This window comes from Priapulus caudatus, unplaced genomic scaffold (genome assembly GCF_000485595.1).
Source record: "Priapulus caudatus unplaced genomic scaffold, Priapulus_caudatus-5.0.1 Scaffold744, whole genome shotgun sequence".
In the NCBI taxonomy this organism is placed as follows: Eukaryota; Metazoa; Priapulida; class Priapulimorpha; order Priapulimorphida; family Priapulidae; genus Priapulus; species Priapulus caudatus.
Window position 1 is genome coordinate 90,840 of NW_014577805.1, and position 11,342 is coordinate 102,181.

The 11,342-nt window shown below is 49.4% G+C and overlaps 1 protein-coding gene across 1 annotated transcript in view; it reads left to right on the plus strand.

Moving 5' to 3' along the window:
* Positions 1-3,011: 3,011 nt before the first annotated feature.
* The window catches only part of LOC106813241, a 45,704-nt gene continuing 37,373 nt past the window's right edge, over positions 3,012-11,342 (plus strand). The window contains exon 1 of the mRNA XM_014817331.1: positions 3,012-3,342. Within this exon, the coding sequence (XP_014672817.1) occupies positions 3,153-3,342 (190 nt within the window). The 5' untranslated portion in view covers positions 3,012-3,152. The remainder of the gene's footprint in view (positions 3,343-11,342) is intronic.

Sequence of the window (11,342 nt, forward strand, 5' to 3'; positions counted from 1 at the left end):
AGAGAGAAAGAGAGAGAGAGAGAGAGTGAGAGAGAGAAAGGAAGAGGGAAAGAGAGAGAGAGAGAGAGAGAGAGAGAGAGAGAGAGAGAAAGAAAGCGAGAGAGAGAGACGGAGGTTGGCAGAAATCGCGCATGCGTACCCGTTGTCGCTATTCTTCAGATATTATTATCGAGCGGATTTTTTTACGTCAGCATGACGTCACCGATGCCGAGGCTATGCTTATTGTTTCTAGCAGACGTGTGAAGGCGAGAGTGGGAAGGGGAGAGAAGGGGAGAGATCCCGTGCTTCGCTGGAGCGTGCGCGTAAGCGAGCGTGGCTGGCGCCTATTTCCGTCACTGGACGCCCGTGCTCCATATTAAGCGAAGTAGTGGAATTCAATATCTTTCCCCCCTCTCGTCCTCGTTCTCTTCCCCCGTCCCATGCCTCTCCGTGCGCTCGGTTATTTATACATACATCGCCTGCGAAACAACAAACTTAGAAGCACTGCCGCCGCATGCTACCAGGCGAACAAAAGCTCGCACTTTTTAACAGAAGATTATTTCTGGTCGGCCGCTCGAATTCCCATTGCTAAGATGGGCTATAGCTCTTAATGCTGGTGTCAAAAACAGTAGAGCATAACGACAGTTCAAGATTGTACTGTGCACTACAGTCCCAAACTGTGCTGCGTGCTACAGTCCCAAACTGTACTGCGTGCTACAGTCCCAAACTTTACTGTGCACTACAGTCCCAAACTGTACTGCGTGCTACAGTCCCAAACTTTACTGTGCACTACAGTCCCAAACTTTACTGTGCACTACAGTCCCAAACTGTGCTGCGTACTACAGTCCCAAACTGTACCGCGTTCTACAGTGCCAAACTTTACTGCGTGCTACAGTCCCAAACTTTACGGGGCCAACGTGCAAAACTGTACTGCACGCTGTCGCCAATGTGTACGCGAGTTTATATGCTCTACGGAGTCCGGCTAGATCCTATGGGTAGGGGACTTGATTTGGACATGTGTAACGGATATAGGTGGCGCTGCGGTAAGCACGCGCGTAATAGAAAATAGGAGAATGGAGATTGTAGTCCCCTAAGTGATCGGAGAGAAAAGTAAAGAATAAAACATGGACTATTACATAAAAGAGTTAGTTGTGTTAAATTGATATACATCTCCGACGAAACAGTATTGCATTCCACTATATTGTAGTAGAGCGAACGAAGAGAGAAACGACTTTTCTCAACCCAGTACAGACTACAGTGAAGTTGCTGATAGCTGTGTGCGGTAAATCAAGTTTAACAACATCGTGACAGCGAAGTGACACTGACAGTAGACATATGGTACACAAAGCAGAGGTAGAAATTAACGTTTGAACAAGGGCGTGCAACGGACTCCCTACCCTCTAAAAGAGGGAGTCCGCAGCAAAATGAGGGAGTCCGCAGCCTGAGGTTCAAAATTAAAGATATTAACAATAACGCATGTGCTTATTTTTAAGATTCATGCAGTTGCACGTCTGCCAAATTTTATTGGGAAATAGCTGAAAAAAATACGGTAATTCCGCGAGGCCGTGCTTCGGAACGAACTAGTCAGTATCGCAGAATTTTCAGGGAGTCACACGTACTCCTGCATATGTCAAATCAGGGAGTCCGACAGTAAATCGGGGAGTATTTGACTCCGGACTCCCGTTAATTTCGCACCCTGCAAAGTGAGTTGGTACTGGTAGTAGTAGTAGTAGTACCGAGTATAGACTATAATTATATTTGAATCATGTAGAGACTTGTATGACAGTAGAATTGCTTCAATTTACTGAATCACTCTGGATAGCGAACATACATGATACACGCACAGTGCCACACTGTACTGCGTGCTCCAGTGCCAAACTTTACTGGGCCAAAGTGCCACACTGCCTACTGTCGGTGGCCGTGGTGGTCGTGGTGGTGGTGCCTTAATTTGTTTTATTTTACGATTGTGCACATGATAACAGTAAAACGGAACTCGTGTTCTGGACAGGAGTACTGCTATATCACTCGATGATCAGCCGAGAGTGACTCGACTCGCGGTTGATTCCGGCCGACCAGGTCAAGATAGCAATATTCGATTCACAACACCCGGGCTGTTGTATTGCCTACTACCATCCAAAACTTCTTGTAGTACGGTCGGTACTGCGTGTTACACTCACAAACAGCACTAACGCCCCACACAGCAGCGGCAGCTGTAACATCAGCGACACCAAAATATACATTTTTATTACATAGGGCATCCTTATAAGTTCTCCGTATATTGAATTCCCTTCTATCGTATTGTCAGATAAGGATGACGATCGCTTAGATGGACAAACCGCAGTGAGTGCAAGGTAGAGATCCGATCTTCATAAGATTTGCTATTAACGTCGTGTGTGGTTCGCAATAAAGATAATTACTGCAGGAGTATTATGCACGTCATCCGATGTCTGCAATCGGTGATATCATCCCACAGGAATGAATGCGTGCGCGCGTGTTTATGCGTGCATGCGAGTGTCCGTAACGTGCGCGCGTGCACACACGTATGCGTGTACGCTTTTACGGACGTGGCCACGCACGCACTCGTACACATACGCGTAAATACACGCAGACGCACGCGCGCACACACACATGTGGAATTAACGCATGTATACATGTGCGCGCACATGTATACATACATGCGTTTCCTATTATTCGCTGAACCAATCTCTCTATTTATATAAGTGGAAGTATCTAACTACCCTCCCATCTGTGTCGTGGTTATCCTCGAAGCTTCATTTTCGCGCTTTCTTCACGTTTTGCCTTGTGGTTTTTCATGCGCAGCTCTCGCTCTTCTTACCCCTTTGTCCACAGCTTCCCGAAAATAAACAATTGCACTCGCCGTTTTCAAGTGAGTAGAACCAGCAAACTCGGATCAGCGCTTGCACCCCGATCGGATGTAATCCGAACCCCGTCCGACTGTAGCGCGAAAGCGGATCCGCGACAGCTAACCCTCGCAATGAGCCGACGCCGGCGGCTGCCAGCCCCTCGCGAGCTTCATTGAACCGGATCCGGGTTTGCGTACGTGCAGCCGCTCGCCGGCGCTGCTGGCGCCACCTTCATATAAGCGTGAGCGTGTGCCGACGCGGCTCGCATATACCTCTGTGCTCAGCATCACCGCGGCATCAGTTAGCAAGATGGCCGTGTCGTGTGTGCAGCTGCTCGGCCTCATTGCGCTAGCCACCTTCGCTCTCGCGATCTCTCCCATCGATCACTCGCACGACCGACACAGACACGAAGATCCCGACGATGACGTCATCATCGAAGCGACGAAAGAGAAGTTCGAGAATGTCATCGAAGAGTTGGACTTTGTTGCAGTCGTCTTCTGTATGTATATAGCGCGTAACGCTCTCTTTCGTACGTGTAGCTAGCTAGCTCTCTGTAGTGTTTACCTGTATGTGCGTGTGTGTAGCGTGTGTACGTGCGTACCCGGCAGCTCTTCGCTGCTGCGTATGTAGTGTGTCTTCGCGGCATTTCTACAGTGTAATATTGAGAGCCTCGCTCTGTCTCGCCCCACTCTATCTCTCGCTCGAGGGGGGGAGAGAACGCTCGGTCCAGCCCCCTAAATATGCCTTAATGCAGTAACCATCACAAATTCAAGCATGCACTGTTATTATCACCACTCAAGTATTTTTGATCTGCTGATCTGTACATGTGCATGCGGTAGCACAGCCTCTCCTAGCCGCCCGTATATGAAAACTTCACGTGAGCGATATTGTCAGCGTTCGCGCTCTCGCTCCGCGTGTGGGTAGCTGGCTAGATAACTGTCAGCATTGCCGCGTGCAGAGAAGTAGCTGCGGTACAGCGCGCCTGTCAATTCCCGCATCAGCAGCAGCATCCCAACTATCGACCCCGCAGCTTCCGCGCGCCACATGAGGGTAGCAGGATGATGGGGGAGGAAGATGAGGAGTCGTCAGCTTCAGTAACAAACGAGGGATGAGGATGAGGAGGAGGCTGCTTCCCGAACAGATGAGGGTAGCGGAATGATGAAGGAGGGAGGGGGAAGATGAGGAGTCGTCAGGTTCAGTAATAGATTAGGGATGCTAGGGTGCGTAGTGACGGAGAACATGAGGAACACGCAGCTTCCAAAGGAAATGAGAGTGGCGGGCAGTTGCGGTAGGAGGCTGAGGAGTCGTCGGGTTCAGTAATAGATTTGGGATGCTAGAGTGCGTAGTGACGGAGAAGATGAGGAACACGCAGCTTCCCAAATAGATGAGGGTATGAGGCTGGGCGTACGGGCGAGGGGGCACGCGTGGTGCTGGCGTAATGAGAAAGATGAAGAATTGCCAGCTTCCCTGCCCGTAGTGTGCACGGGCCGAAGGGGCCGTGTGGGGATGCTGATACAAGGATGAGGAGCACCCAGCTGCCCTACGTCGCGATCACCGCCGTACTGCATCCGTCCTGGATCCGATCAGCTCATCCTCACAGCTAGCATGTGTCACTCGCCTTGCCTCGAATTCCCTAATCTCCGACATGGGCCATATAAGCAGTTAGTACCAGCCGTGACTTATCGACCAGCCTAGTTTGTGTCCATCCGTGGGTATCGCAGCCAGCTAACGGACCACGAAAGTTACTACATCCCTACCAGCACCCGTATGTGCATCGTCGCCATCCGACGCTGACGACTATCGCTGCTAAGATGTGTCACGTGTAACACATGCGTAGGATTAGTATAGTACCTCCGTAAGCTTTGTAACTCCGTATGAATTTGCGTAGCACTTGCGCAAGATTTGATTAGGACATGCGTAAGAATCTTGTTAGGACCCGCGTAAGAGTTTGACAAGGCTCTCTGACATAGCTGCTCAGTTGTGTTCAGGTTGAATCTAAGAACTTTGCAATAGTGCACACATCGGCAAGCTTACCCGGCTTACAATATTATAGGGCACGAGAAATATATGCGAAAGTGAGGGAGCGAAACGAATTTACGAGTATATAAGATGCGTGTGAAATATGTGTGACGGGTCGCTTGTGGACTTGTCGCTTGAACGGAATGAATAATAATAGATTCTATAGATCTATTTAGATAGATCTATTATTATTCTCTCCTGATCTTTGCAAGATCCGTGTATGATCGCGTGTAACAACTATAAAGCAATGACCCCGCCGTACCTCGACTGTCAAGGACATGAGGCTTCCGGTACACTTCCGGTATCTAGTAATACGACGCTGAGAGTTTCTGATTGCGAAACAGATGCTGTGGGGATGGAAATGATTTGCAGACCATTCCTATGCAGCTTAAAGCTCCGTGGCTCCGTGGCAGCCAAAGCTACACGCACGCACGCACGCACGCGCGCACGCACACACGCACGGATGTACAATACTCACGCAACCACGCATGCACGATTGAAAGCACGCGCTTGCTGACAAGCGCACGCACGCGCGTGCGCACGCTCGCTCCTTGCACCGTGAAAGAGAAACGCAGAGAGAGAGAGAGAGAGAGAGAGAGAGAGAGAGAGAGAGAGAAAGAGAGAGAGAGAGGGGGGGAGAGAGAAACTGGCCAGCTCGATAAAATCGAAATTGAGCAGAACTCGCCTAGAAGGACATTTTTGACGTGTATCTAGGATCTGTGCGTTTCCCACGGTGCAAAAATCTCTGCACTGTCTGACTCTCGCTGTATCTGAGTAAGTTACAACATTTACCCACAACATTATAGCGGTACAGCAGCAGAGAACGATGTAGCTAATGCCTAGTATAGTAGTATAGGATTCGTTTGTAAACGAATTATTTATGTTGTTATTTACGCCTATTTGTGTTGAGACACATACCGCTGATGTGTGTAGATTTCAGTTAGATAGATTTCTGAGGAAGAATAGTCGAGCGGCGTGCGCGGCCCGTACGTAATGACGTCATAGTTAAATATCTGCTGCAGCGGAATTAGATGGATGAACAAGGCAGACGCTCTGCATGCATGCACAGCCGTGTTTCACTGCGCGCGTGCTTGTGCGTGCGTGCGTGCGTGTGTGTGCGTGCGTGCGCGCGTGCGTGCGTGTGCGTGCATTCCCGTGTCCGTGCGTTACTTAGCTGCGGGTCGTTCGGCCGTGCAACCGTCACGCACACACGGTGGCCATTGAGTCCCCGACAATCTCACGCGCCGACAATCTCACGCGCCGACAATTTTGCCGCAGCAAACCGACCTCGCGGTATCGATCTATCGTCAGCTTGTACGCAGCAATATTGTGCCCGAACCACTGCCAACACCTATCACGTATCCCCCACTACACATGGTAATACAGGAGAGACACGGGGTACCCGTAAGCTGAACCTTCCCTAGCTCTAGAACGATAGGCCTTCAGACATGTGGCAGAGCGAAGGGCTATAGTTCTAGAACTGAGCTTTTCGCCTGATCACTAGCATAATTCTGCAGGGATTGTACATATAAATGCTGAATCCTGTCATACAGTTTACTTCATCATGCAATCCTCAAATCTAATCCGATGTGGAATTCCTCGCAAGTAAAAAGATATGATGAAAAGCTTTCCGTGCTGCATTCCATAAATAAATAAAACATGTGAGCTTGTCATTAAAAGTGGAATGAGTTGACCTGAATCTAGCAGCACATCATATGCAACGCGATCTAACATGGCGGACTGTGCGAATATTTGCGCGGGAAGATTATTTCCGAGCATGATTTACATATCGCCGGCTTAAATATTTTATCAATAATATATTATGTCCAACGATAGAACGATTCTATCATCCGCAGACCCTGTTGGTGTGAATTCTAAAGCTATATATATATATTATATATAGGAATTTAGGAGGATCAAAATGCCACCGTGCGCCGTGTACGAATTGATTGGCAGCACTGTCGGTGTGAGCCGATCAAACAAATCAGCATCCAACGTGATTTCCTTTATCATATAGCATGAAGCCCTAGGTTTTGTAGTACTCGACTGTCATATTATTCATATATAATAGTGCGCAAGTGTTTTCTTGAAATTGTGTTACCGATAGTTGAGGAGTTGGTGCGAATGCCACGGTAGCTTTAAAGGGATGACAGGTACTATAGACACATATGTAATGCAGTTCGGTAGCAGGCATGTCAAACTGACACAGCAGCCTTTACAATGGCCAGCAGAGCGTGAGACTGACCATTACTGCAGGATAAACCAATAACGCATTTACTTGAGCGCGGTCACACAGAATGAGTAGAACTGATGCTAAGACATGTAACCGAGAGCGCATTAACCCCTTAATGCGCTCTTGATGTAACCATTCCTCTGGGGGAAATCCGTAGGCGGGGGAATGAGAATGGGAATAAGAACGGAAACTGAAACGAAAACGGGAATACGAAGACGGATATGAATTCGGCTGCTAGGATACAGGTTATGGCAATAATTCATGCAGCTGTAAATTATAGATATCTAATCTTCCAATACATGATCGTTACATGTGTAGGTGAAATTTGGTGGAGACAACAGCAGCAGCGCCACCGCTGCCATCGTATATCAGTGTAGCGGTCTGTCAGTGCAACTGCAAGCCTACAGTCCTCATAGCATATACTCATAGCAGCTTTACTGATCATGTCAGGTTCGTGCAACTGATATGTCCATAGCAGGAGTAGATAATAGGGACCTATTATCTACTCCTGGTCCATAGTTAACACGAAAGTGGGGGGGGGGGGATAAAATAAATGGATATTTAATTAATTCATATTTAATTGGAGTATTAATTACCACTCGGGTGGCATCATTACCTACCGGTAGCACCGGATATCCGCAACATCAGTTAGCCGACGATGTTCTTGATGTGTGTGCGCGTGAGTGTGTGCGTGCGTAAGTGTGTACGTGCGTGCGTGCGTGAGTGAGTGTATGAATGAGTGCGTGCGTGAGTGTGTGAGTGTGTACGTGCGTGAGTGTGTACGTGCGTGCGTGAGTGTGTGCGTGCGTGTGTGCGTGCGTGAGTGAGTGTGTGCGTGCGTGTGTGCGTGCGTGAGTGAGTGTGTGCGTGCGTGCGTGAGTGAGTGTGTGCGTGAAAAGAGGCAGAGAAGAGAGAGAGATGAGGCAGATGAGAAAAAGAGAGAGGAGCAGAGAGAGAGAGAAAGGCGAGGGGCGTGAGTGAGTGAGTGGGTGAGTAAGCCAGCGAGCTAGCATGTGAGTGAGATGGTGGAGTGAAAGCAAGCGAGAAAAGGACAAATACAGTGTTTAAGCTTACTCATAAGACTGACGAACTCTCTCGTCTCATAACGCCCCCCCTCGTCTCTCTCTCTCTCGTCTTCTCTCTCTTACCTCTCTCTCATCTCTGCTTCTCTCTCTCTCTCTCTCTCCTCTTATCTCCTCTCTTTCTCGTTTCTCTCTCTCTCTCTCTCTCTCTCATCTCTCTCTCTCTCTCTCTGCTCTCTTCTCTTTCTCGCTCTCTCTGCTCGCGGCTGCTTTATTGCCTATTTCTCCCTGTCGTTCCTCTCAGTCGCTCTCTCGCTCTTCTCTCTCTTCCCTCTCTCTCTCCTCTTCTCTCTGCTCTTCTCCTCTCTCTCTCTCGCGTCTCTCTCTCTCTCTCCGTCTGCTTCTCAGCCTCTCGCTGCTCTCTTCTCTCGTCTCTCTCTCTTGTCTTTTCTTGTCGCGGGCTCTTTCATCCTCTCTCGCGTCCAGAGTCTCTCTCTCTCTTCCTCTCTCTCGTCTCTCTCTCTCTCTCTTCGTCGCTCTCGTCTCTCTCTGTTCTTTCTTACATCTCTCTCTTTCTCTCGTTCTCTGCTCTCTCGCTCTCTCTCTCTCTATCTCTCTCTCTCTCTCTCTCTCTCTCTCTCTCTTGCTCTCTCTTCTCTTCTTCTCGCTCTTCGCTCTCGCGTCTCGCTCTCGCTCTCTCTCTCTCTCTCTATCGTTCTTTCTTTTAGTTCTTCAGTCTTTACTCTCTCTCGTCTTCTCTTTGCCTCTGCTCTCTTTCTCTCTCTCTCTCTCTCCTCGCTACTCTCTCTCGTCTCGTCGCTCTCTTTCTCTTTTTTCTCTCTCTCGTCTCTCTTTTCTTCTTCGTCTCTCCTTCCTCTCTCTCACTCTGCTCTCTATATTTCTGATTCTTACTCCTCCCCCCCCCCCTCTCTCTCTCTTTCCGCTCGCTCTCTCTCTCTTCTTTCTTTCTACTCCTCTCCTCTCTCTTTCTCTCTCCCCTTTCTCGCGACGTCTCTCTCTCTGCTCCCTCCTCTCTCTCTCTCCTCTCTCTTCTTCTCTCTCTCGCCTCTCCTCTCTCTTTCTTCTCACTCTCCCTCTCTCTTTTTCCTCTCTCTCGTCTCTCGCCTCTCCTTCTCCCTCCTCTCCCGTCTCTCTCTCTCTCTCTCTCTCTAAGTCTCTCTCTCTTCTCTGCTGCCTCTGTCTCTCTCGCTCTGTCTCTTCTCTGTCTCTATGTCGCTCTCTCCTTTCTCTCTCGTCTCCTCCCGCCTGCTCGTCTATGTCTCTTCTCGTCCACTCACTCCCTTTCTCCTCTCTCCATCTCTCTCTCTCCCTCTCACTCTCATGTCTCTCCCACTCCTTCTCGTCTTCTCCCACTCATCTTCGTTCTCTCTCTTCTACTCTAACTCTCTACTTCTCACACTCGCTCTCTCTCTCTCTCTCTCTCTCTCTCTCTCCTCTCTCTCCGCTCTCTCGCTCTCTCGCTCGCGCGCGTACCCTCGCTCACGTATATTCTATCACCAACAGCAGCAGGCACAGCCGCACACAGCGGGAGAACGTACACCCAACACCCACGACGTGACCCCTACACCAGTAAACCTAACGGAATTCCAAACGCTGTCATCTGCTAGAGCTGCTATGCCATTTACCCAGCCGCAAGCAGTTAGTCAAGGACAGCGAAGTGGGAGCAATGGCTTCGCGTGGCACCCCCTATATTTTCACCTCGTCTATCTTCATGTAATGAGATAGAAGCGAACAAGCGGGGTCCAGCCAAAAACAGAGAGATCGTGGGACCGCGTCAGATGCAAATGCGCGCATGCATGGTGAATGTACAAGTCAGTCGAGAAAAAGAGTCCGCCGATGAAAGACGCGGGGTTTTCTTGACATCCAGGTTCAATGTACGCAACAATGGCTTTTACGGCCTTGTGTGATCGCGCGGCTATATGGTTAGTATTCATACGCCCCCTTATTCGACCATTACAGCAGTGCACGATATTTCTTGATGTTTCTGACGATGCATCGTGCTGTATTTCTCTGTCATGACTATTATGCTGCGCAAACTATAGCAGCGGACTTAGAAAAGACATCCCATTAGCAGATTCTGCTCACGCACGCTTTGTATCCGTCACCTGGTAGCTCATCCATCATACGTAATGCGTTGTGAATAATTGGCAATCGTCTAGCGGTTGTTTACATGCAACGACAGGGGGCCTGCGTAGAGGCCATGCATGGAGTAGGAGCGGCACCTAGTTGTAGACAGTGCTGGACCGGTCAGCAGAGCTTCAGTTTAACGAAACCATGCTGGCTAACCTGATATGCAGCGCAGCGATGTAAAGACACAGCACACAGCCACCACCACACACACACACACTACACACAACACACACGAAACACACACGCGCGGCGCACCGCGCGTAGCATGCAGTCGCAGTAGGTTTGATAGGTTGCAATTACGCATTTTCTTCTTAGCGAGGAAGAGAGAGAGAGAGCGAGAGAGAGAAGGGCGGACCGAATGAGAGACAGAGAGAGAGAGAGAGAGAGAGAGAAGAGAGAGAGAGAGAGAGAGAGAGGGAGAGAGAAAGGAGAGAGAGAGAAACGAAAGAGAGAGAAGTAAGAGAGAGAGAAGGGGGAGGGAGAGAGAGAGAGAAAGGAAGGAGAGAGAGAAAGCAGGGAGTAGGAGAGGGAGAGAGAGAGGAGAGCGAGGAGGAGAGAGAGAGAGTGAGTCGGGGGGGGAGGACGCGCGAGAGAGAGAGAGGAAGGCGCGCGCGAGAGAGAGAGGGGAGAGAGAAGAGAGAAGGAGAGAGAGAAAAGAGAGAGGAGAGAGAGAGGAGAGGGAGAGAGAAATCGATGAGTAGACGAGGAGAACAGAAATGAGAGCAGAAAGTAGAGAGAAAGAGAGTGAGAAGAGAGAGTAGATAAGAGAGAAGGAGAGGAGAGAGAGAGAAGAGAGAGAGGAGAGAGAGAGAGAGAGAGATCGAGAGAGAGAGAGATGAGAGAGAAGAGAAGAGAGAGAGAGGCAAGAGAGAGCAAGCGAGAGCGAGAGAGAGAGAGAGAGAGAAAGAGAAGGAGAGAGAGAGAGAGAGGAAAGAGGAAAGAGAGGAGAGAGAGAGAGAAGTAGCAGAGAGATAAAGAGAGAGAACAGACTACTCGCTTCTTGCTCGTCGTCGCTCCTCATTCTGAACCGTGCTCTTCGTTAGTTTCCCGTATTTAGTATTCATACTTAATTAC